Here is a 26,962-nt window from a genome sequence, read left to right as displayed (position 1 = left end):
GGTAGTTGTCTTTTGATTAACCAAACACAACTGTAAAAAAAAAAATTGGAAAAATATTTCATGTCTGCAGATTCCTTTCTCTCCTAAAAATGATTATATAATCATACTATATAGGCGAAAATTTAAATTTGAATTTTCAGTTGGCCTGGGTGCTGAATAGTTGTCTTTTGATTAACCAAACACAACTGTAAACAATTTTTAGAAAATTTTCATGTCTGCAGGTTCCTTTTTCTCCTAAAAATGATTAAATAATCATAATATATAGGCGAAAATTTAAATTTGAATTTTCAGTTGGCCTGGGTGCGGGGTAGAGTTGTCTTTTGATTAACCAAACACAACTGAAAAAAAAAATGGAAAATATTCATGTCTGCAGGTTCTTTTTTCTCCTAAAAATGATCATATAATCATATAAACATATAATTATTTTTAGGAGAAAAAGGAACCTGCAGACAGAATATTTTTCCCAAATTTGTTTACAGTTGTGTTTGGTTAATCAAAAGACAACTATCCCGCACCCAAGCCAATTGAATATTCAAATTTAAATTTTCGCCTATACAGTATTATATAATCATTTTTAGGAAAAAAGAACCTCAAGACATGAATATTCTTCCAAATTTTTTTACAGTTGTGTTTGGTTAATCAAAAGACAACTATCCCGCACCCAGGCCAACTGAAAATTCAAATTTAAATAATCCGCTCCGCCCTATTGTATAGACTCATAAGTATCAAATATGTATACATAATATTTTCATTGAATTTTCACTTTATATGTATCTATATATATATTCATATTCACTTCACTCTGCAAGTTGAATCATCGAAGAAAATAATTTCTAAACGAAATAAAATTCAAATCATCAATGCGATAAAAGATTTGCACACTTGGACCGAAACATTATCATGCGCGACATTGTACTTGTATATGTGTAACTGAGTTTCTATTGATTATCATGAATCTTTTGTTTCTCCGCAAAACGTCTTTCGATGTGAGAAAAATGGCATATGTACTTATGAAGTTGGGTAAATTTTGCAGAAATATAGCGAAAATGCTATGTCGCAAAATAGTGTTAGCGGGATAAAGGCAAACGAGGTCGGCCATTTGGGAGGGTTAGATCGCCTTCTCGCCGTCTATTTTCGACGAAAACAGGAAGACCACCCGTTCTTCCACTCGGCTAACGCGAGTAAATTCGCGCATGCTCTTTGAGCGCGGAGCGCCACATCTCACGGATAACGTCTTCGTATTCGTCGTAAATACGAATGCCGAATGCTCGCCACCGAAAATAATCACGCGAGGACGCCGATACAATTTCAGATCGCCTCTTTCGCGGCTCTCTTAACACCGCTGAATGTAAAAAATGCATTCCCAGCGAGGAGAAGAACTCTGAGGTATTCGCGTGAGGTCTATCAGCGTTCCGACATAGACGCCTGGCCGTAGTAGGTAGTACAAGTTCCGTTGACAGATAAACGTGTAACACGACGCAATTGACTTTATATTTACGCGTGAATCAGTGTTAATAAAAAGTGAACTAAACGAGATCTCTTCGACGTGTAACGGAAAAGTGTTGCAAAGAATTTGTTGGTGCTGTTCATAGTTCCTCTCTCCTGCGAAGACATTATCTTATTAGTGAGCATTATCTTTCCTTTCGTGCAGTGGTCGAAACGAACAAATCGGTACTTATAAACAGAACTGTGCACGCACTGATACGATCTAAACGCAAAACGTTCTAACGTTTGCCACGAAAAGCTTGCGAAATATCTTGCAGCTATAAGTTTTAACGCAGGAACTTATCAGAACCGGTACGTGCTACGCCTATGATTTCCACAGCAGAAGTTACTCTAAAATTAGATTGCTTCGATATACGTGTATTACGAGTATTAACACTTGAATCGGCAGGTAACTTGTAAGAGGCAATAGTACATAAGACGTGCATATATAACACCTACTATTCTGTGCTTATTATTCGTCACGTCAAATGACTGAGAATGAAAGAATCGCGGATTACAATGGGCAAGAGGACGAGAAGAAAGTTGAACGACGGAACACTAACCATGTTCCCGAACAAAGAACGATATTCAAGACAAAGGATAAGGTGGACGAGAGTCATCTACCTACACCACCACCAGACCCATGGGTGAATCCTTGGAGTCTGCAAAGGACTCGAAGCCAAGCGGAAATGACGCAGATCCGCACCCTCGAAGAAGACGAGGAAATAATAGCATACTTGACGAATCTCGGCGTTCCGCCCTCCGAAACTCAGACATCGGAATGTCCCTCGAGAAACTCTACAACCTCCACGATCGGGAATCTCTGCTCGGAAGAAGCTTTCGAACACTTGAGCCGGCTTTACGCTCTTACGGAGCAGATTCTAGAACTTCGAGATCGTAACGCGAAGTTCTTTAAACGTGTCCGAAACCTGGAGAAATTAAAGGTACTCCGTAAAGCTGATCGTCGGTTGGAGAATAGCTTCGCAACTGACCAATACCCGACGACCGACATTTCCGACGCAGACACGGAATTCGCGGAGTCTCTATTGAACGCTATGCTATCAAATTGTAGAGATCCACCGTTTCAAAGGCGGAACATCCGGTCGCCTGCGTCCAGACAAGCCAGGAGCAAATTCAATGTCGAGAAGCAAATGTCAACGGATGAGAGTTCCAAGAATGCGCCAAAGGTCTCCAAGTGGACCAGGGTGAAGGCTGCTTTCAAATGGGAACGGGCTTGCACGAACGATATCGCGGAAACAATGGATGCGACTACGGCGACGATAGCTGGACCGCTACCTTCGTCTACTAAATATCTTAGAATTCCAGACGTTGAAACTGGAAACTCGAGCTGTACCAGTGACTCGCCTGGTATTAACGAAATTTCTGATTCAGCGCTGCCGTTCCCTCCAACATCATCCGCATCTTCATCTAACGAAGGATCTTTTGATTGTACGACATCGTAACATTTTTTTCCGTTCGTAATACCGTTACACAACTTTTGTCAATTATTTTTCAAGAAGCTAACTTTCATTTTGATAATTACGGCATCAGTGGCCCATTTCCTGGCATGTGTATACCTGTAACTTTTTGTTTGCAAATTAACTTGTAGCAACAACTCGCATATAACTCTTGACGATTATTACTTATTCATTCTAGGTTTTCAAAACAATGTTTCGAATCATTTAGAATGCGCGTCTTTGAAGACAAAAGAGGGCAAAAGAGAGCCGAGCACGAGGCGACGTAGTCAGTCTCTCGACGGCGACATCATCACACTGGATAGTCAACGAGCCAATGACACGGTTTCTATGAGTGAGGTGAATAAGAGATTTTTTTTCTGTTTCTTACCATTTGCTTGACTGCGCCGAACAGGTATTCGGTTGATTCTTTTATGTTGCTATTTTCTCATAGCTAGATTGTGGATGTTTTTGCATGAATATAAAATTATAAAAGGGCCCGTTCACGCGAGGCACATTTGTGGTTCGCAATTGGCATTTCGGTCGTATTTACATTTACACATTCTTTATTATTCTCTAAACCAGCGGTCGTAGCCGTGATGGAAAGCACCGGTTCTCGTTAGATCACCGAAGTTAAGCGTCACAGGGCGGCGTACTGGGGAAAGATGGGAGACCACCTTTCTCCCGGTGCGCTGTTGCTGCTGGGACCCGAAGAAGAGAGGAGGGAAAAATGAATGATTAATGTTCGTTGGGCAATATAAGCAAAATGCTTGAAACGCCATCCTGTGTGAAAACACAGGAAAAACAAAAATACAAATACGAATTATTATTCTCTATACTTTTCAACTATACAGAAAAGGAGAATGAAATATGACAATTCTTCTTCGCGTTCAACATATTACGTTTTGTTTTACACATAAGTTAAAGTATAATTCTAAATACATTTTCGTGAATATCTGCACCGTTAATTTGCCGCTTTCTGTGGTTGTTAATTAATCTTTTTTATGTTACTCTTTCACGTAAAATAAAAGTATCGGCTTTTATCTATAAGTTAGTGGTCAAATTGTTGCAGTTCATGCATTCCTTTCGAAGTTATGATTATTTAAAGTTAATAACTTCTGAATTTGTCACCGCCTGTATCTGCTTGTTTTTACAGCTTTCCCATCGTACTTCCTGTAAATAATTATGCTTTTATAATTCCTTGAGACTCATAGAATTGATTTGGATACCTATTACTATAATTATCTGCTATTCAAATTTTAGGTGTTGGAAGAATCATAAATTTGGTCATTTCCTACCACCCCACCTTGCAAACAGTATATTATGCAGGACGAGTCATGCGACTCAGATAAACCTTACGTCTTTATTTCGTCGCGGAGAGAAAAACTCGAGTAATTCAAAGGGGCCTAACTTTCTATGAGTGCGGTTTCATCGAAAGATGTTTGAAACTCGTTTCCGGAAGGAACCTATCTCGTCTAGGTGCTTGTGTCCCCTCTGAAATGTTTTCCTATTCGGTAGAAGTCTTTGGCCGCGTCCACATCTGAACCGAACGGCAAATCGAACGCCACTTGAGATTCCCTAATGCCGCGTTCCTACGTGTGGAACTTATATTTCCAGCGATTTTCGCCAGTTTAAACAGTGTCTCGTGACTTACGACAGCTAAAGATTGAAGGACAGAGAGTGTTTAGAGTAGTGCAGACCAAAGGTCTGTTGCTGTCTGTTTTTTTTTTATAAATGTAATACATGCAGATATACGCAGCGGCTGCTTGATCTGCGGACATGGTGCTCGTGCGAACGGCGAAACTATTCTGGGAGTCCCATAGACATTTCGAACCGCAGGCGTAGGTATGCTTGGGAAGGTCTGTGAGACACTCTTCGTTTATCACCAACTTGTCTTGCTTCTTCAAACTACTTGACACCCCCAATGGCAAGGATGACAACAAGTTACGGTGTTGTGAGGGACAGGGATGCACCACTACAGTTGTTTACCCTATGCGGGTGAGCCATTCCTTTGATGGTTCGGGACTTTACCCAGAAGCTGGGACTATAGGCGAGGGGAACGGTAGGCTTAGAGGGGAAAAGGCAGAAGTCAGATACAGGCATGTCGGCCCGACGTCGGGTTAGCTTCGGAAGCATTCGGTATACATAACCACTGCGTTACCAGATTTGCCTGTATCGCTCCCCTTACCGCGAATCTTACACCCCCTCAGCTTACGCTCTGTCTATATATGTCTATGACGTCGGCTGGGAACAGCCCGAACATCTCGGCGAGTCTGACTTTCCCTTGGTCTAGGGTCCCGAGGTCCCTTCCTCGGTGTCACATAACAGGCAAACCTTTGGTCTGCACTCTAAACACTCTCTGTCCTTCAATCTTTAGCTGTCGCGAGCCACGAGACTTTGTTTAAACTGGCGAAAATCGCTAGAAATATACGTTCCACGCGTAGGAATGCGGCATTAGGGAGTCTCAAGTGGCGTTCGGTTCGCCGTTCGGTTCAGATCTGGACGCGGCCTACTGCGAAGGCACGTCGAGTGTACAAGTCGGGTTTCAACTGCATTACACTTAGCAAACTTATAGGTACTTCAAATGCATATCGGCCATTTCGAGATTAGAATACCCTGCGCGGACCCTCTCTTACCGAGAGGACAAACTGAAATGTCTTATAGAGCGTTATGATGCGTTTACAAAATTAGTCAAAAAGTCTTATAAGACATGCAGCGTTATTTGTAAACAGATAAATAGACATAAAATGTAGTAATAACTTTGTTTGTTGAAAGAATCTTTGCAAACTCTCTCTAACCCAGAGACAAAGTTAAAAGAGACTTTTTAAATATTTTCAACTGTTGAATTCATATCTGAAGCAGAGTCCACGTATTGTCGAGCAACCCCATTGCTAATGAACAATTCGAAATATATATCTTACAAAGTATCCATTTCTCGAGCAACTTATTTGAGCACTTTTATAGGCTGTACTTCCGAATGACCCCAGTGGCCGATCGACACGAGATTTGTGGGGAGGGTGTTTGGACCCTTAATCTAAAATTGTTGCTTCGGGAGTTTACGAGATATTAATAAAAAAACTTTTAGTATTTCTGTTGACTTATTCCGACATTATGCATTCCACTTTCCAACTTGTTCTGGATATTAGTATTGGTTGGGGCTAGATTAGTGCGGGGGGGGCGCGTAAAGCGATGTAAGTTTGCAGATTTGAACCAGAAACTTGGAGATGCAATCCATCCTATTGTACAGGGTGGATACCTATTACTTTATTGATAGTCATTACTCTAGTGGGGTGATTATACAGGCCAAAATAAGACGAATAGAATACAATTTTTTTAATATCACGCTTCGTTTTCGAGAAAATTGGCTTTGAATTTCAGGCGCCTATTTAGGCGTCTGAGGGGCAGTCAAAGGTAAGGGAAGTGCGTCCTGTTGTCCGTAGAACACATTAGGGTGTCAGGATGGATCCGCGTTAGGGCTCTAATAAATAATTTGTAAAAAAAAAATTAACAATAATTTTATATTAATATTTCGGAAACTAATAAATTCCCGAAGCTACAATTTTAGATTTAGGGTCCACACCCCCTCCCCACCCACCCCCTCAAGCCTCGTGTCGATCGGTCACTGGGGCCATTCGGAAGTATATCCCTTTTATATGCAGAATGTCTTGAAAAATAGATTTGTGTAAAATGAAACGTACATTTTGGTGTAAAAAGATGATGCAATTGTACATCACAGAATAGATGCATCATTGCACCTGTGAAAGATGTGTTTCCCTCATAGAAAGTTCACCCTCTTAATATCATTCACCTTTTTCTGTATGTATTTCATTATATGACTTTTCCAGTTGCGTAACTCTCCCTGTACTATATGTATTACATTCACGATGTATTAATGTTTCTATTATGTCATCATAGACAGTATTTTTGATCATCTCTAAATAAAATGATTCTTTAACCTGATCCAAAACTAATTGTGAATGGATTTTAAGAGTAGACATTTGCACGAAAATCAACTGTTAATTATTTTTTCAGGTAACATTCTACAAGTATATATTTTTAGGTAACTTTTGACGTTGAATATGATTATATAGAAATTAATTCCATAACAACCTTTTTTATGTAACATGCAAAACTAATTTTGAGGAGAAGTAATCGGGTTTTGCAGAACACACGCTTATTTCTTCAATATTTCACGCACAGTATGCAAATAAATCTTTTGGCCAAAAACTTCAATTTCGCTAGAGTTATTAAGACTTTTGTCTTGGAATAGTGATTAAGGACCTCCCTGCGCTGTACGCTAGCCTTCTTTTTCCTGCAAAGGAAGCAGTAGGTAGCAGTTCAGTAGGTATTCTTTTTCTTGCACATTTCTACAGATGAATTTATATACAGTAATTAACCTGGTAGAAACATCATCTTGACTTTGAGATTCAAAGTGAACTCTTCACGTTTATACAATATGTGCCGGTGATTATGAAAGTGGTCTGTAAGCAATTACAATACTACTTAGTATACCATTTGGATATTATTCCGAAAGGCACCGGTGGCCGATCGAGATGAAATTTCAGGGGTGTTTTGAAGAATGTGGGAGGACCCCAAATATCAAATTTTAGTTTCGGAAATTCACCCGTTTGGAAGATATATACATTGGAAGTAACATTTAGGGTGGATGCACCATTTGTGGTCACTTTAAGGTATTGTATCAGTTTTGGCCACTTCTTAAACAATATAATATTTTTCCGTGTAAACAATAAATGTAACGTTATATTTCTGGCGGTATATTAAACAAAATATTTATGATGTGAAATTCTCCACATAATAATGATCTGCAAACAATTTAAAAATAAGGTAATTATGTACATGGCCAAAACAGTGCAATGGCCACAAACGGTAAATCTACCCCACATATGTTTGTTTTCGACAAAGACAGAAAAGAAACAATTGTTACGCGCCACCGCGCGATGTTTGTAACCACAGTCTCATTTTGAGCATTCCCAAACTCACATCGGTTCGCTACCATGCTTTACGCGCCCCCCGGCACTAATCTAGCCTCCACCAATACTATTACCCGGGAAAAGTTGGAAAGTAGAATGCGTTGTATCGGAATAAGTCAACAAAAATACTGTTAAGAGGAGGGACCGTGGGAAAGTAATTAAAAAAATCGGTAAGGTGTACCTTTTTATGCACAATTAACCATGTATATTTTGAACGCATTAATTGCCGACGCTAAAATTTTATATTTTGGGTCTTTCCACAACCCTTGCAATACCCACAAAGTACAGCCTATCTTTTTAGATTCTCTGACTTTTTCCGAGGCGTGCTAAGAACGCAGAGACGTCAAAACGAATGCCTCTCATCGTTAATCGTTTCGACACAGCCATACATACAGGGTCATCCGTTAAAACTGCAACCTACGCGCGCGCGAACAGACGAAAATGACAACACCGCCTCACGGACGCATTCCACTATATACAATCATTCACTGGCCCGGCGTTCGGATGGCTACCAGCAGCGCTGGACAGCACTGATGCCCGAGTTTCGAAAATTTTAGGATGGTCTCTTTCAAATTAACGTCGCAAAAAGCTATTTGAAATTTCCCTGCCCGGGTTGAAGAATTTGGGGCCTTTTTCGTATAACTTTTGAACTATAAAAGATATCGGAATGCAATTTGCGCCGAAAAATGAGGAAAAATTATTCCCTCTTAATGATGGATAATTTAACATATTTTACATTTACTTAATTTTTTTCTATCAACTTTTTAACCATAATTGTTGCAAAAAGCTTTTGCAAACTGTTTATTTAATACTGTATTTAATGGTCTTTTTAAAATTCATGGTGTTGATAAACAATAGGCTAGTTATTTCTGTATCATTACTTTCATAAATTGAGAAATTAAATTTTTATTCATTTATGTGTTAGTTCTGCAAACCTCAGAATCTATTGTTCTGGTTTTCTTTTTTATAATCGGACGCAACGGGTACCTAATAGGACGTGTCTTTGATTGTAATGGTGTTTGAATTTTTTTCTACAATTTTTTAGTCTGAATGTTTCACATACGCCTATACCGGCTTCCGTTAATACCATTTTTTGGAACGTTGCGCCATTATTGTGGCTTTTACACGTAGATGGGCTACCACTCTCATTTGCGATTTTGGAACAGTGTTTCAACTGCCACCTAGGCAGTTCCAATTTTTTCGAACTAAAATTCAATATGGCCGTGATCCCGTGTTCATGATTCATCTGTAAAGGCTGGAACAGACACATCAATCCTATCAACAATCCTATCGAAAAATAAGTTTTATAAAATCAGTTTGACAGTAACAGGTATGTATATAGTTGAATATATATTTTTAATGTAGTATATGTCGTGACATAGCTCTATAAAAAACATTATAATTTAAAAAGATATTCTACATATACTACATTCAAAAAATATATTTATCTATGTACATACCTGTTATTGTCAAACTGATTTTGTAAAACTTATTTTTCGATAGGATTGTTGATAGGATTGATGTGTCTGTTCCAGCCTTTACAGATGAATCATGAACACGGGATCACGGCCATATTGAATTTTAGTTCGAAAAAAAATGGAACTGCCTAGATGGCAGTTGAAACTCTGTTCCAAAATTGCAAATGAGAGTGGCAGCCCTCTGGTTTTAATACACCACTCTTCATTCGCCAATCGTTTGAAACTCATAACGTATTTTGTTACCTTATCACAGAATCTCTTAATGTGTAGAACAAATGCCATGCCCCGATCGATAGTAATACCCAAATATATATGATTTTCCACATATACCACCTTAGAAGCATATATTTTTATTGCAGGTAAATGCTCTCTATGAAACTTTCTTTTCATCATCATTGCGCGAGTTTTCTTTAAGGGGGTATTCCAATGAGAGTGGCAGCCCCCTGGTACAGGGATATAGCGCCGCGGTCAACCCTGTCGTAGCTAAATTTTTTTAAATTAAGGCGGCTGCGAAATCAGTCGACATTGTTTCCAAACCTCATTACAGTGATCTAGGGTGCGAGTGGTAAACCGATCATAAAAGCGGAGCGCGTGGCTCGTTTAGCTGGGCCAGTAAATTCCGCACAGCTCTTTGCGACGTTAATTTGAAAGAGCCCATCCTAAAATTTTCGAAGCTCGGGCACTGCTGTCCAGCGGTCGCTGGCAGCCCTCCGAACGCCGGGCCGGAATGGTTGCCGTGGAATGCGTCTGTGAGGCGGGGTTGCCATTTCGTCTGTTCGCGCGCGCGTAGGTTGCAGTTTTAACGGATGACCCTGTATAGTGTAGGTACCTATACCTTATGCATCCTCCATATACCCTATGCATTACCCAGTGTTGTATTTAACATTCCCGCATTGGGCGTTGTGACTTCCTTACATGTCCAAGTACAAAATGTATCAAAATTGAACTTATCTCTTAATTTGTATTACATCGATTACACAAACGCGGAAGTCTAAATATCGTGAAACGGAAAAGAAATAACTTAGACCACTTTCATAATTACCGGCACATACATATACGTGTTACCAGATAAGAGGATAATAAGTTCGAGAACAATTACCTATATATCTTGAATTTTGTATCCCGTTACAGCGTATATGTATTTAGAGGGGAACAATACCACTATACGTATTTCTTACGCATATACGAAATATTTGCACGCGCAATTTAAATAAAACATGTAAAATATATGCACAAGGGCAAAACCTGCAGACTGCAAAAAATTGAAAATACATTTTTCAGATCAGTAAAATACGACATAAGTAAATTTTTGTGAAGCCTCTTTCTTTTATTTACATTCTATAAAAAATTCTTTCTACTCGTAACAAATTGGCAGTATTGTAAAATATTATAGAATGATTATAATCATCAATTGATACATTTCTTGATAATTACGTTCCCTTTGTAGTATCATTGTTCGAATTTCAGTTAATTATATGGTGCTTACTTCTATTTCTTAATATTAAGTACAAAAAAGTAAATTTTTTATTTGCTTTCAATATCTATGTATGTTTTATTTATGCAATTATTTGATCCTAAAATTTTGCCCGATCATTACTGTATAAACTCGGGAAAATTAGTCGTGCCTTTTCTCTACTGTAGTGTATCTGTATATATGTAAGAGTGGAGATTTAAAAATATCCTTAACTAGCGCGTGCAGTTCAGCCACGCCCGCTGAATTTGTTTGAGTATTCGAGTATCGCAGATGTGAATGATTAACAAGAATATTTCTCATTCGATAGGTACTATTAATTGACTTATTCGACGTGCTCACAATTTGTTTAAAATAGCACACCCAGTAAGCGAATATTTACGAGTGAAATTTTACACTTTAATGTTGGAGATTTTGTAAAGAAATTATATCCTGATAAAATTATGGACATCAAACGTACATAGAATATTTATGCGACGGAATTTTGTTCATATCATAATTGAATCATTCAATTAAATAGTACCTACCTACAACAAATTTTATTTAATATTAGGTTGGTCAAGGAAGACCATTGATTCGAATTACATCAGAAAAGAATCACTCGATGCGTTTCTCAAATGAAATGGATGGGAAAGCTAAAGAAGAAGTATCAAGGAGACCCGCCCTATCCTTAACAATTACAATACCTTCGCATGAGGAGGAAATCAGGTGTATGTACTCCCCAGAATCTAATTCACCACTTCCCTCCAGTACACATACTTCTGGCGGGAATTCTCCGCAACCGAGGAAAATTCATCGAGAATTATCTACCAGTGGAGATTTTAAGCGACAGGTTAACATTCTTTTCTTCTCTGCTTAGATTACCTATGATAGTCCAAGTAGCTTAAAATCATACATGATACCTATTGCATTCAATTAATGTTATATCCCTTCTTTTACTTTAGTGTTAGTTTTGTACCTTTTTTTATCTTTATCCTTACCTTTGTGATTATAATTACCTAGTTTGGTTTACTTTTACTTTTTAATGGCTTTTGAAAAAATACAAAATAAAAAAGGATTCTTCTTATGCTTTTTTTTTCTTCATTTTCCTATGTAGCAATCGCTTGGTGAAGAATCTTTAAGTCTAACATCAGAAACACAGGGACAAGATTCAAAGTGGAATAAGGTCAGGCGAGCTTTTCTGACCAATGCTACCCGTAGTGTTCCACCAAGTCCTATCAGAGCTGTTTCGAGACAAATGTTTCTCCAGGATGGTAAATTATAAATGCCTCTATTTATTAACAGTGTTTTAACATTAGCCGTAACAGCTTTACTGTTTATTTATGTTTCTAATAGTGATGATACATTTGTCTAAATGTTCTAAAAATACTTTATGTTTCTTACGGTACATGTCTATCATTTCTGCTACTGCTGTTTTATGACATTGCAAGGTTTCTAGTTTCAAAGCTTCAACTTTACGCAGGCTAACTTGCGCGTTCTCGAATGCTTCGTCTAAGATTTGCTTCGCGTAATCTGCATTCTCTTCTATGCATTTAGTTAATGCCTGGGGGTCCTTACACTTGCGACAGAATAATATTAAAGATCTTGCGCGATCAGTGCAAATCAATATATCTCGCTCTAAAATTTTAAGAATTTCCTCAACTCTTTTAGCTTTCGGTACAATCTCACATTGCAGATTATTAAATGCACGACGGATTTGATAATTTAGAGACAGCGCACACTTCCGTTTTAGAGAACCAGACGAAGGATCCAATGTTAAGATTTCTTCAAGCCTTTCTTTAATCTTACGAGAAAATTCTTGTAATTGCACTTCGTCTGCAGTTTTTGTTACTTCTATATCATTTTTTAATCGACCTAAGATAGATTTGGACTCTTCTTGTACACTCTTTAAGATGGATTTTGCATAAACTGTTATGTCTTCATACGCTCTTTCATAATGCTCGACAACAAGTTTCACTTTGCTCTGGAAATACTCAAATAGTTACGTGACTAGAATTATGACATATCGTCGTAGAGAATAATTTTCCTTAATTATGGAAGTCAAAACAGGGAAAGCACAGGACGGGTAAATTAAATTTCATGCGTACATTCTTTGCTTCTGGTACAGATTTCGAAAACAACTTTTTACAACACAGAACTTCGTGACTTGGTTTTGGACACGAGGCAAGCTTTTCTGCATATTCTTTACACTTCGACGATGTTGTTATTCCCTCGGCACTTCGACGTTTTAAATTGAATTTCATGCATGCATTCTTTACTTCTGGTATAGATTTCGAAAACAACTTTTTACAACACAAAACTTCATGACTTGGTTTGGGACACGAAGCAAGGTTTTCTGAATATTCTTTACACTTCGACGATGTTATTCTCTTGGCATTTTTAGATTTTTCAGATAATACTTTGTTATTACGTCGGGGTTTACGTAAAGAAAATCTAGAAACCTTATTTTCAAATTTTTGGGTCACGGGAACAATAAATTTGGTAATAAACATGCCAAACCTCTAATAAAAATAAAAAAAAATGGGTTCATCGTTTTCTTTCGCGACAAAACAATACCGCTGAAAGCGATTTCACACTAGTGGTTCTCAAGCGAAAAATTTTGTCGCGCAAAGATTTCGTCGCTGTCGTAGGTATTTCTTTTCACACTATACAGCGTGGCGCAAATTGTCGAAGACGAGGCTGTATCCAGAGTATCCCATATATGCAGGACATACGTAGTGCATACGTATGTACAGGGTCAGCGTTTTAACCTGCAACCCGCGCTCGCGCGAACAGGTAAAATGGCAACAACGCCTCATGGACGTATTCCACTACAACCATGCACCGTCCCGGCGTTCGGAGAGCTGCCAGCGACCGCTGGACAGCAGTGATGCCCGAGCTTCGAGAATTTTGGGATGGTCTCTTTTAAATTAACGTCGCAAAGAGCTATTCAGAATTTCCCGGCCCGGATTGAAAAATTTGGGGCCTTTTTCGTATAACTTTTGACCTATAAAAGATATTGGAATACAATTTGCACCGAAAAATGAGAAAAATTATTCCCTCTTAATGATGGATAATTTAACATATTTTACATTTACTTAATTTTTTTCTATCAATTTTTTAACCATAATTGTTACAAAAAGCTTTTGCAAACTGTTTATTTGATACTGTATTTAATGCTGCTTTTCAAATTCGTGGTGTTAATAAACAATAGGCTAGTTGTTTCTGTATCATTACTTTCATAAATTGAGAAATTAAATTTTTATTCAATTATGTGTTAGTTCTGCAAACCTCAGAATCTATTTTTCTGGTTTTCTTTTTTTGTGATTTTATCCTTAATGGAGTGCATACCTAGATCAGACGTAAAGGGGTAACTAATGGGACGTGTGTTTGATTATAGCGCTAGATGAAATGTTTTCTACAATTTTTGTGTCTGAATGTTTTAACCTTTTAGCTACTCAACGCCACGCCTATACCGGCTTCCGTTAATGTTATTTTTTGGAACGATATATCATTATTGTGGCTTTTACACGCAGGTGGCGAAAAATCTCTCCGTACAGGGGTATAGCGTCGCGGTCATCCCTGTCGTAGCTAAAAATTTTTAAGTTAAGACGGGTACGAAATCAGTCGACATTGTTTTCAAACCTCATTACAGTAATCTGGGGTGCGAGTGGTAAACCGATCATAAAAGCGGAGCGCGCGGCTCGATTACCTGGGCCGGGAAATTCTAAACAGCTCTTTGCGACGTTAATTTGAAAGAGACCATCCTAAAATTTTTGGAGTTCGGATAGCACTGCTGTCCAGCGGTCGCTGGCAGCTCTCCGCTGGGCCGGTGCATGGTTGTAGTGCAGGAGTGTCGAACTTCCCCACTCCGAGAGCCGCACGAGTCGGGCCCCGGGTCAGCCGGTTCCCCCACTTATTTTTCTCCAGGCGTTGCACGAGACCCGGCAGGGGGAGAGTGCGGCACCCGGAGGAGAAAATCATCACAGTGAACTAGGTGTGGAGGGGGCCTTTCTCCTACGGCTCTACGGAGCAGGCGAAGAGGAGAAGGAGCCACTGCGGCTTGGGAGCCGCTAGTTCGACATCCCTGTTGTAGTGGAATGAGTCTGTGAGGCACTGTTGCCATTTTCAGAGGCGGATTAAGGTCGGTTGAGGCCCCAGGCCCATAAAAAAATATTGGGCTCCTTACAACAAAGGGAAAGACAGGAAAAATAAAATTACGTTAATCATATTTTTAAACACATAAACAGATTATGTACTCGTAATGTTTTAATTTCAATAAAATTTGAATAAAGTATATGTATAATATAATTAGTAATGCAATTATAATCACAAAGTTTTGAACTAATAGTTGAACATACGAAAAAGTATGGTTATAATTAATGATACTATGCGTATAATAAACTAATAATTAGACATTTAAGCAACAAAAATTATAGAACTTTATTTAAAATTAAAATTACATAAGTGAAAAATTTAAATAAATTTTGTTCTTGCTTTTTGTTTTGCAAACTTATTAACTATCTCGTCACAATCAATATTTTACGTAACTCGCTCTCTATATATAAAATAGCCGTATTATTTAATCTTTCCTCCGACATTGAGTTTCTTAGATAATTTTTTATTTTTTTTAGACAAGAAAAAGAGCGTTCCCCCGATGCGTTTGAAATTGGCATGGTTAACAAAACTTTCAAAATAATTTCCACATTTGGAAAGCTTCCTTTCATATCTAATGCTTTTTTATATATAGTATTAATTGATTGCTTACAATATGAAATCAAATTTGGTGTCACTAAAAAAAAGTGGAAAGTTGGTTTTTGCGGGGCCCCTCAGAAGGCGGGGCCCCGGGCGCGCGCCCGGCGTATCCGCCGTTAAATCCGCCTTTGACCATTTTACAAATTCGCGCGAGCGCAGGTTGCAGGATAAAACGCTGACCCTGTACATGTTCGCTGTTCCACACGAACAGCGTGTTTGTGGCTATTACGGACGATGGCATCTACCCTTTTCTCTTAACATTTTGAAGCTTTTTATGTGTCCAGTACCTCGGAATTATATTAGGAAGAATATACGTACATATTCGTTGAAAGATCTTGAGATACCCGTGAAAGAGGTTAAAGATAAAAGACATTCAATCGGTCAGGCAGCAAATAAATATTCAATCCCACGAGCAACGAAAATTCGATCAAACAAGAAGAAAGACTGTGTCAGATCCACAGCGTGGAAGAAAACCAGTGTTCAGTAAAGATCAAGAGAACTTTAAGCAACCGTTCGCATTTACCCCGCTATTTGCGAGTAATAGCGAACCGAAAAAGTTTAATTTTTCTTTTAAAAAATGAGTTGTTTATTAAAGTATCTATGATTCTTTGTGTTGCCTTTGTAGATAATTAACCAAAGTTTAATTATGTATAAAGTAAATCTGATTGGAGTCAATACCTTTGTTTCAATTTAACTTTTCCCTTGAGTGTTCGTAATTCCCCTACTCTCCCCTATGCAATCAGTAGAATTCGATAGGAGAAAATTCATTTTTCGGCCAAACGTCCCCTACCACCCCTATTCCGACCACTGTGCGGCGTCTCATCACCGACTCTGCGGTCGGCACGCGGCCCTCTGGCTGTCGCGATGTCGCGCTCGCGTGTAATGGGGGCACAAAATCGGCGTCCCACCGATCTAAACGTTACACGGTTCTTTGACGAAGCGCAGGGAACCGATAAACGCTGCGGCAGACAATCGTTTCTATGAACACGACGATATAAAATAATTGTTAGCTACAGTGTTGCCGCAATTTTAAGAGAGCAAGGGTTAGGGGAGAAATGAGAGCCAGTGGGTAATAGGGGCCAGTGTAATTTTAGCAATATTGTAAATCGAACGACGACATATTTCCACCCGAAGGTATCCCTCCCCTCAACAATGTTGCTGGGCACTTGTTTACCTCGCTAGTCGTGTTCGTAAACAGAGTGACAGAGAACGTTGTTTGTTCAGCACGTATTTCTCGAAAATTTTCATCGAAATAGTAAGTATGTACAAGACTTTTGTCTATTATATCTTGTTTGGGCCTTATTTGAAAAATCTATAGTTAAGCTTTGTTATGAGAGCTTCAATTTTGTGTTTATTTCTAATGTTATTCTGCTATTTGTACAGAAATAAAATATCGCTCATAGGGGTAATGAGAGTGAAGTGGCTCCTTACCCCACAAGAGCTTTGAATAGTGACAGTTTTTTTTGCTACAGATGCCAAGAACTTGGAAACGGTTGACACAGGTTGTGACACACCAAACAAGTACTTACGCATGTGATTTCTGTAGCTAAATGTATCCACTTAATTAGAATTCGTTAAACATTAATCAAATCATTAAATTTGATTGTTGTACAGATATTATGGATCTCTAATACTTGCTATCCTTTTGGTATTAGAAGAAAAGATTTTAATTTTGTTTTGGGCTACAAAATTTTCTGCGTTCTGTGTGAAGACTTGCTTGGCCCTCATTATCCCAACCTGCGGGCAATGTGGGCCAAAACTACTTTTCCAAGAAAATGTTATAGTTTATTTTGAGTTGGTGGCACGTGAAAAAGGTCACTCTTATATTATTGTGCATTACTTGTTTAAAGAATTGCCAAAGGTTCTAATAAATATTTCAACTGATTGATTAAATATCTTGACTTTTAGTTAACTGGCTCGTATTCAGTGGCGGATTCAGGAGCCTTTCTTGGAGGGGGCGAAATATGTAAAAGTACCTAAGTACATTTTTTAACCTTCTTTTACAAGATTTAAAATTTGCTTGTAATTTATATTTTAAAATCTCTATCTGATACTATAATCTAAATAATTAAAATCACATTAATTATTTATATCGAATAGTACACAGTGTCATAATATTTTTCTATTTTATTACTCTTTGGGGGGGGGGGGCGATCGCCCCTATCGCCCCCCTATGGATCCGCCCTTGCTCGTATTTCCCCTTAGAACCGGGCTGATCTTACGCGACGAAACTATCGCCTGACTGTCGCTAGTGTGAAACCATTCTAGAGCAAGTAGGTATGCGAACAAAGGATACAATATGAAGTTTTGATATAAGACTACATAGGCATTCGCGACTTGGGGGAAATAATTAATTCTCAACATGTTAGGTACTTATTAAAATTATCGTATTCTGTGCTTTTTCCTACCACACTTCATTTGATAACCTGTCGTTGTCTTGAAGATTGTATTTGAAGGGGGGACCCCACCTGAAGCCACTAACAAAAAACCAAGTTCGGGATTTTTTTTGTTCGTAAAAAATATATATAAGGCCCGGATTTTTTATACAGTTTTAAAGCAATATTTATTTTGCTGGAACAAAATTTTTTGTGTGGGAAAAATTGTACAAAATAGCGGTAAACCAAATGGCTTCCCGCAGCACTGCAAGAAAAGTAGCTCACACCCCCGGGAATGACTGGATCACCTGAGAAGGAAATACAAAAGAGATATATAAGCAGGAATATATTACCTATGACCTAGCGTAGGATTTGTTGAATATTTCGATTATTCGATTTTTTTGCAAGCATTTCAGTGCAAATTTTTTGTAAAAATTAAAGTCCATTCTTCACACTGCTATAATTTCCAAAATAATTCGAATTTTGCGAAAATCTTACGCTAGGTCAAAGATCATATATCCCTTTTTGTATTTTCATCTCAGATGATCCAGTCATTCCCGGGAGTGTGGGCCATTTTGTACAATATTTCATAAAAAAAAAATTTCCCGCAAAATAAAGATTCCTTTAAAACTATAAAAATCCACGCCCTATATTTTTATTTGTGCGAGCAAAACATCCCCCAACTTCGTCTTTTGCCAGTGGCTTCAGGGTGGGGTCCCCCCTTAACATAGTCAATTAGATTCCTTTCGAAAATATGTGCTAGTCCACGAAGCACCGATAGCTTACAGTTGCAGTATGGAGAATCTTGAGAAGATTACAGCGTTAAATGGCCAAGTTGATACGCGACAAGATTATCGAGTTCTTCGCCGGAAGCTGGGAGCCGAATTCCATAGTAAGCTCGTTGAGTGGGAACGCTTAAAAAATTTGTCGCCTTGTGCCGCGGCGAAGAACATGCGTGAAGCTCCGTTCACTTTATTAAATACTCGAGAGAAGTTGCTGTCTGAAGAACGATTAGCGCCTGAATTTCGGAAGAAGCTTCAAGAATGGAAGCGCGTCAAGAAAGAGCGTCGAGGAAGCGCTCCATTTGAACAACAAAGAGTTAATCGGCGTCGCCTGACCGACTGGCAGGTATGGAGGTCTCCTTCGAAATCCGAATACAAAAGCCAGGAAACCATAGGTGTACCCGGTAGTTGTGGAAGCGGAGAAAGTATCCATCGTGACGGAAAGTCGCGCCTCTTCGAGGATTTCGTTCGAAAAATGGAGACTTGGAAGAAAGTCAACGACAGCAGTAATCGCGACACAAAGTACTTCATACGATCAAATTCAAATCGGCTTGGAATTGTGTCTGGAATCGACGAAAGCGAGTTTCTCGCGTTAGAGAAGGTACTTTCATTTTTTGACAATACCTTTGATAAAGAACGACGACAGAGTGATGCTCGGGAGTTAGACGAGTGTTTCGATGGCGATACAAGGTATGCTAAAGAAAGGTAAAAACAAATGCCTGTAACATGGCAATCGGAATAAATGGTTTTATTATTTCTCGGTTTAAGATCCTATGGTGACGGAGCACAGAATGTAAACTCCAACGAAGTTCTAATTCGAACATCCGTTGGGTCTTACCGGTTTGAAGGAATCTCACGAGAATTTACAAGGAAGCTGTACGACTGGGAGAAACATCGCGGAATATCTCCAAGATCCTCAACCTTTCGTCTGCTGGGATCTGCTTATGAACCATTTATAAGAGAAACGAATAGTGGAGTACCAAGGTCAACTACAACTGGTGAGATTACAACACAACGGAATCGTTAACAACCGATAAATAAGCTATGGGCCAATTCATTGAACAATTGTTTAGATATGGAGAGCGAGGAACAAGTGTTGTTCAAATCAAGCAGCTTGAAAATATCGAAGTCTGTCGACGACCTTGTTGTAGGAGCTATTCAGAGCACGTGCTTTATACGTCGTTCGATTAGCTTACCATCATTAGATCACCTCACCAATAAGCTAAAAACTGCTGAACGCGGCAATATGGTACCAACATCTAGTACGTATTGCTTACCGGTAATTCTACCGATGAGGGTCCACCTCAGCGATTTCAATGATGCCTGAATATGTTGTCAGGATCACGATATAAACCCCGCTTGGCTTTCATTTTCGAGATACTCATGTTAGAACTTTTCACATTTTTACTTTGACGCGGGCACGCACCAAAATCAAACTGGCAAACTTGTGACAAAGCTGCTTATTAAAAAGTTATAGGTTAGGTTCATTCCCTGCTGGAACAGCCAGTTAGAACCGCGTTGAATTTTGATCTGGATCTATCTGGTTCAATGCGGTACTACCTGGATTTTCAAGCAGTGATTTGTGCCAGTTCAAAAACGAATCCGGTTCAATGCGGATATCCAGATCGATGGATGAAACAGGATTTGCATGTGCGAAATTTATCAATTTCTATCAGGAATTGCCATTTGTATAAACCCGGAAGTTCCGTATCTGAAATTGCGGATCAAAAATCTTACGGATTCAATCTGGAAATGCCACAAGCTCTTTCGAGTCCGTCGCGATCCGGATTGGCAGAGCAAATAATTCACGGGATGCATACCGTCAAGATTTTACATGCATATCCGGTTTGAAACCAATAGAAAATATTTCATCGGGTTCAATCTGGAATTTACGGGAAGAAAACCGCATCAATCCGGATTTAAAATTTTTTAATGCGGTTCTAACTGGCAGCTCCAGCAGGGTTGTGTTTCCCATTTTATCTCTAAGCGGAGCCGGTAAACAAATCCAGCTCCAACCAACTACCGATCAGAGTTCTTTGCGAATATCTTGAGAACTAAAGCTATAGGAAAAACTTGCTCGGAATCCTGATCCTGATAACATGTTCAAAAATCATTGAAATCGGTGAGGTGGACCCTCATCTGTACAATTACCAACCACCCTGTTCACACCTTCGTCTTATCTTGATGTCTTTTTAAAATTTATTTACAGTCGACTGTCAGAGAGGGGAAGATGCAGCGGAGGATGTTATTATGGACGATTCTGAACCGGAAGCGATGATAGTTGATATAGAAGATGTTATCGAGGAAACTGCAAGTCCCCTGGAGAGAGTCCAACCACATCAAACGCCTGTATATTCGGTTGCAGCTAGTGAGACGATCAGTATCGCTGTACCACTTGGAACAGTCACATCCACACACGAACCATCTCCCGTACTTTTGGTCGGAATCGTGGACAGTCTGAATAGAAAGCAGTGGGAATCTAAAAGATGGAATAAGAGACAGAGCTTTTCGAGCGAAGATAGTTTGAACGCTGGGCATTCCGAAATGTCAAGAATTTGGAATAACGAGAAGAGTTCCGTAAGACAGAATGATATAGGCTCGGAATGTTCCTCCGTTACAAGATCGTTGAATAAAAAAAAGCGTTGTGTCGATAAGAGTTCCGACTACTCAGACCAAGACATAGATAAAGATTCTGTCAAGTCGGACAGTTCAATTTATTCGATGGAGATGAATAAGGAATTGAAAATCGAGAAGGAATTCAGAAAAGTAGCGAGCCAGAACCGTGACAATATCGAGAGGTATGTAAAATACGAATGCAATATTTAAAAGGGGCAACTATACTTTTGTAGATTTTTCTTTTACCAGAAAAGAGATTCCTACTATAACAACCGCCGGAGAAAATGTAACTAACACAACCGGTAGACGATATAGGCTCGATGGTAAGACGGAATCTACAAAAATTCTGGTGAAATTTTCTGCACAGATCAAACAAAAAATTCTTACTTTGTATTTTAGGAACGAATGAAAAGAAAACTATGCACAGTGGGAACCTTGGAAATCGTCCTGCTTTTGCTATAAGCATAAAAGATTCGATGGTAGCTGTTACAAGATTTTGTATGATACTGCATATCTATCGTTGCTGACATTTCTATTTCGTAAAGTTTTTATTATTAATATTTATTACTATTCTTTAATGATGAAATATATTTCTCTTACTTTACTTCTCTTTCAAATATATTTCTCTCTCAATCAAATTCGCTAGTAGCTAAATTTCAAAGATGAGAAATTGGAAATCTGATACCTTCATCTGCGGTTATCTGTAAGATTTTTAACAATACTTGATTTGTACATCCAAGAACGATCGAAATAAGAACATTAAAATGAAAGAAAGCATTTCCTTCGGAAGTAAGTTTTACCATAGCGCAATCAAAATTAGCGACCTGTCGGTACAATCAGGATTTACCGAGCGAGCAGAAGCACGAGCAAGAGTATCACGGCCAAAGGGGCGAAGGCGACGGAAGCAGCGACGATGAAAAGGACGTTACCGAAGTTGGGACCAAATACGACAGCGAATACGAAGAAATAACCCTAGGTGCCACCATCGATCCTTATTGCTGCTCCTTCGCAGATGCACCCTTAGTTACAAACTACAATAAATGCTCAGCTAACGCGTTACCGGAATCATCGACTAATTGTAAATTAGGTAATTCTTTGTCAACGTAATATTTCTGTTTGAAGCTTCGATTATTATTTACACTTATATCACTGTCCAACAAAATTGAACTTTTTTTCGGTTCTGTAACATTCAATAGCTGATTCTTATAGGTTTTCGTGCGCTGAAAACGAATTCGCAAACCGTTTGTCACCATCACCCTCAGTTTTTGAGAAATTCGATTTTAAAAAAAATTGCAAATTTTCAACATTAAACATCTTTTCTGTCGAAACGGTAATAGTTATTCGGTTGGTTGTTCCGTCAAATTATTCAATGAACTCCCGCGAATACAACGATATAAGTTATGATTGAATTATAAGAATTTAAATATGTTTAAACAACGATCAAATGAAAAGTACACCCGAAATGCACCTATTTTTGCAGAAAGCTTGCTATATATTTTAATAACTAAGGGTCTAGGAGAAAATTTAACTGCTCCACGCGATGCAGCAGAAAATTTTCTTTCGAAAGCCACCAACAGAAGTGGTAAGTCACATTTTGTTTTCAATACAGAAGCGAAATACTTTGGCAAAATGTGCGGCGGCGACAGTGGTAGTCAACGGCGGCGCGCGATACACTGCCGCTCAGCGTCACACAATCGCTTAACGCGCGTGACTACCACTGTCGCCGCCGCACGTTTTGCCAAACTATTTCGCTTCTGTATTGAAAACAAAACGTGTCTTATCACTTCTGTTGATGCTTTCCGAAGGAAAAATATCTGCCGCGTCGCGTGGAGTAGTCAGATTTTCTCCTAGACCCTTAGTTTTGGAAATAAATTGAAAGATACCTGCAAAAGTGGGTGCATTTCGGGTGTTCTTTTCCCTTTGATCGTTGTTTAAACATATTTAAATGTTCATAATGCACCAATAACTTATATCGTTGTATTCGGGAGGGTTCACAGAATAATTTGACGCATCTAGCAACCGAATAACTATTTCTGTTTCGACACAAAAGATGTTCAAAGTTGAAAATTAGCAGTTTTTTCCAAAATCGAATTTCTCAAAAACTGTGGGTGATGGCGACAAACAGTTTGCGGATTCGTGTTCAGGGCGAAAAACTCTACAAGAATCACCCAGTGGATATTGCGGAACAAAAATCGTGTTGGACAGTGTATTCTGTCCATATGTTTATTACGATAATTATAATCGCACGAGTCTTACTTATTTGTAGGTGAAAGTAATCGCAGAATAGTGGATATGAATTCATATCATGCAAACCGAATAAACGATGGCTTTAAAGGGCACGTAAAGGACTACGATGCCATCAAAGATGAGATATTCAATTTGAATACATGCTTCGAGTTGCCGAATATCAAAATGGATCTGCAACACTACAAGTGTTTGGATCGTGAGAAACGAAATAGTAGCGTCGCAGAGACTACAATGTTCAAAAATTCGACAGAAAAATACCGTAAATTCGAAAATATTTCAATGTCCCCAACATTACGCGCTAGAAATCCTTGCAACCGGGAACATCATTCAGAACCAACCATTCGAACAACTTCCTTAACTGTTGCACCATGTCGCGAGGAACGTTGCGTCGAGAGAATCCTTATTAACGAGGAAACTTTGAACAAGATAGTCGTACCCACGGCCAGCAACAACTGTGCAGGGAACATGAAAACCTTGAAGCCAACGGTCGATCAGTCTACGGATAAGGATTTAACGAAACAACACGATTATCGACCAAATATCAATCGCGAGACTTCAATTAATCAAGAATCAGGCGTTCAAAAGCAATATTCTCCAACTCGGAATGTTTTGATTAAGACAAAGCGCATAATATTTTCTCCATTTCGCCATGTCGAAGACCATTCAATCGCTAAAAAGGAGAATAAAGCTTCCGAGGATAGTCACAGATTTACAACGAAAAACAAAAGTAAATCCAGATCGGCATCACCCAAAATCAACCGCCAGGATGCGCTTCTAAGAATGTCTTTCTCCCTGCCATGGCCTCTTCGATCCTCATCCAAGGATCGCGACTTGAAGGAAACGGCAACTATGTCGGATAACAAGGAAGACCGGATGGTTGAAGTAGTGGTACAGCAGGACTTTGAACGAAACAAATGTGCGGAAAATAAGAGAAAATCCTCCATCGACGAAAGCAGAGTATTTGAAGAGTCGCAAGTGGAGCGCAACATGCGCAGCTTGACAGATATAAGTTCATCGGTCAGACCAGCACAAGAAAACAGTAGAATTAAGTGTTTCGTAGAGCAAAAGGAAGATCGAAGAGACGTATCGGTACTAGTAACACCAATCGAACAGCAGCATAATCGAACATGCGTCACGGACTCTTCGTCCACACTGAAACGCGAAGAGAAGACAAATGAAACCACGTCCTCTTCGACATTCGATGCGTACTCTTCCGATCTAATGCATAAATTAGAGATTTTGTCAAGTGTAGTGGCGAAAAGAGACGGCCGACCTAACACACTATCCGAAGAGTTGTCCCTCGAATCGCATTCGTTGAGAATACGTCGTGCGAAGGAAGATTTCTTATCTGGCCGTGGTGGGCCTCTTTGTCATTCTATGGTGGAGCCTCGATCATCTAATGAGCTTTGTTTCCCGGATACATCCGTTGATCATTGTAAACAAATTTTACAAAACGAGCAGAACGCGAAAGAGGAGATATCAGATGTACATAACTGCGAACCCAAAGGAGAAGCGATAAAAGAAGAAGGGGTGAAAATGCTTGTAAGGGAAGATGGCGTGATGGACAATGAGTTATTAAGAAGTTCGGTTGTTTCTCTGCCTGATCGTGTGAAGTCTGCCAGTGCTGGGATGATGAGCGTTGATCCTAATACTTTCAAACGACTCGAGGATTCCAGCCGAGGATGCGAGTCTCTTCCAAGAAATATTTCGAAACAACAGGAGGCGTCAGGACCGCTTGCTAAGATTGTTAGCAAGTTGAAATTCACGCGATTAATGCGCGGTAAAGACGTTGAAGAAGGCAGTATGAGTACAGTCTCCAGATTGTGCAGACAAAGTTTATTAATTGATGTTCGAGATGATTATGAAAACCAATGGCACGCTAACGATCGAGATGAAGCTCGTCAGTTGAACAACATCGACGAAGCTTCAAGGGAAGAATAATTACATCTCCAACGTCAGGTATTACATCACGCTATAAGTAAAAGAAGTAAATCTGTACTAGAAGCCTGTAAATTCTCTGGAAATACCGTTCATATGTAACGTAAAAATGTGTACATGTGTAGGATAAGATCACAGTAGCAGCAAAAGTTATAGGTGCTAAGAAAAATAATTTTGTAACACTTCGAAACATATTTATCTGTAAAGTTACATAGAAATCTATGGCAGTGTAATTAAATGTTACAATATAGCCGATTTCGGTAACTCCTATTTATCGAATTGCTGGTAAATGGCGGGTGTCTACTTATTTTATAAACTTTCTCCCCTACTTATGTTATATATATATATAAAATGTTTACCGTCGTACTCGCCTTTTTAAAAAGAATGTTTTAATCTGCACCTTTTCATGAATTTTTAAGCAACTTTGTAATCGACCGAGGTAAACATAATATGATGTTGGAGTATAACGGTAAACAATACGGTGAGTCGATCCAAGTATTGCCGCTGTTTGATTAAATGAAACTAATACCCCTGGGGTAGCTTCGAGTGGCGTGTAAAAACTAAAAGTAAGCCCGTGTCACGTGTATCGAACTGTGCCCCTCCTATTCCCCTTTTTCAACTTTCCCATCCGGTTCGCCCTTAACCCCCCTACTCACGTTAAGTTTCGAACACGACCCTTCGTTCCAAACCCATGCAACTTCTTCCGAACGCGAAAACCTTTCGATCGCATTAAGCGGATTTCATTCGATCACGAAACGGGCGAGCAAACAAATCGATCGGGCGAGGGAGTTTCGTTTTGTGGACGATTGTGTACCCTCGGTATTGTACCGCCATGCCCCTAGAGAATAAAGGTATATAGGTAGCTTCGGAAGAGTTTTGATTTATAACGAGTTCGAATAGAAGAGGTGGGACCGTCGGGATCGCCAAATCACGAAACACCTATTTTCTACTTCTTCTACTTCGTCTTCTATTTCACGTAAGAAAAATAACTTTGTCTTTCACTGCATGCTGGTCTGAATTGATATTCGTTTTAGTTCACTTCTAACTACGGACTGCATTATCGTACATTAAACGAGGCAGTGAGAGCAACAACTTTTTAACCCACATTGAAAATTGTTTTTCTTCCTATTTTATATGATTAGTAGAGCCTATTGGAATACATTATTACTACTCACTCAATTTAAAAAAAAAGATGTGGGTTGGTCCGTTGTTGCTCTCACTGCCTCAAATGTAATGCCTGCAAAGTATCTTCTTTCCTTAAAAGTGTTCGATACCAACTAGTTTTAGTCGCACGATATTTTCAATGAGCATTCGTACGAGCCAAATGGAAGGTTGATTTTTAGAAAATAGCCCGAGAAATAGCCGTCCCTTGTGAAGCATCAAGCACGTGG

The 26,962-nt window shown here is 39.1% G+C and overlaps 2 protein-coding genes across 4 annotated transcripts; one reads left to right on the top strand and one right to left on the bottom strand.

Annotated features, from left to right (window-relative positions):
* The first annotated feature begins 1,217 nt into the window (after window positions 1–1,217).
* LOC143373916 (uncharacterized) lies at window positions 1,218–25,861 on the top strand. Of its 3 annotated transcripts, none has more exons than XM_076821604.1 (12): window positions 1,218–2,853; window positions 3,142–3,299; window positions 11,433–11,711; window positions 11,976–12,132; window positions 18,752–19,460; window positions 19,539–19,768; window positions 19,844–20,032; window positions 20,980–21,568; window positions 21,636–21,709; window positions 21,786–21,865; window positions 22,227–22,473; window positions 23,653–25,861. In XM_076821604.1, exons 1-12 carry the CDS (start codon window positions 1,974–1,976, stop codon window positions 25,572–25,574), a joined length of 5,514 nt encoding a protein of 1,837 aa, XP_076677719.1. In that variant the 5' UTR covers window positions 1,218–1,973; the 3' UTR covers window positions 25,575–25,861. The 3 variants fall into 3 exon arrangements, with proteins under 3 accessions (XP_076677719.1, XP_076677718.1, XP_076677717.1); XM_076821603.1 differs by having other exon boundaries at window positions 1,218–2,934; window positions 18,770–19,460; XM_076821602.1 differs by having other exon boundaries at window positions 1,219–2,934.
* LOC143374152 (uncharacterized) lies at window positions 12,189–13,122 on the bottom strand. Its single transcript, XM_076822080.1, has 2 exons — window positions 12,967–13,122; window positions 12,189–12,842 (listed from the first exon to the last, which is right to left on the bottom strand). The coding sequence occupies exons 1-2, from the start codon at window positions 13,120–13,122 to the stop codon at window positions 12,189–12,191; spliced, it is 810 nt and encodes a 269-aa protein (XP_076678195.1).
* Window positions 25,862–26,962: the final 1,101 nt, after the last annotated feature.

This window comes from Andrena cerasifolii, chromosome 10 (assembly GCF_050908995.1).
Source record: "Andrena cerasifolii isolate SP2316 chromosome 10, iyAndCera1_principal, whole genome shotgun sequence".
In the NCBI taxonomy this organism is placed as follows: Eukaryota; Metazoa; Arthropoda; class Insecta; order Hymenoptera; family Andrenidae; genus Andrena; species Andrena cerasifolii.
The sequence above is the reverse complement of the archived record's forward strand: the minus strand, read 5'-3'. Positions and strand labels throughout refer to the sequence as shown.

What these genes read in the sequence shown, in the direction of transcription:
- LOC143373916 (XM_076821602.1), top strand. Translation starts at nt 1,974, where the DNA reads ATGACTGAGAATGAAAGAATCGCGGATTACAATGGGCAAGAGGACGAG. An exon ending in TAACGAAGGATCTTTTGATT is followed by an intron (nt 2,935 to 3,141) that starts GTACGACATCGT and finishes TATTCATTCTAG; the next exon opens with GTTTTCAAAACAATGTTTCG. An exon ending in AACCGTGACAATATCGAGAG is followed by an intron (nt 21,569 to 21,635) that starts GTATGTAAAATA and finishes TTCTTTTACCAG; the next exon opens with AAAAGAGATTCCTACTATAA.
- LOC143374152 (XM_076822080.1), bottom strand. Translation starts at nt 13,122, where the DNA reads ATGAAATTCAATTTAAAACGTCGAAGTGCCGAGGGAATAACAACATCG. An exon ending in CTGTACCAGAAGCAAAGAAT is followed by an intron (nt 12,843 to 12,966) that starts GTACGCATGAAA and finishes GAGTATTTCCAG; the next exon opens with AGCAAAGTGAAACTTGTTGT.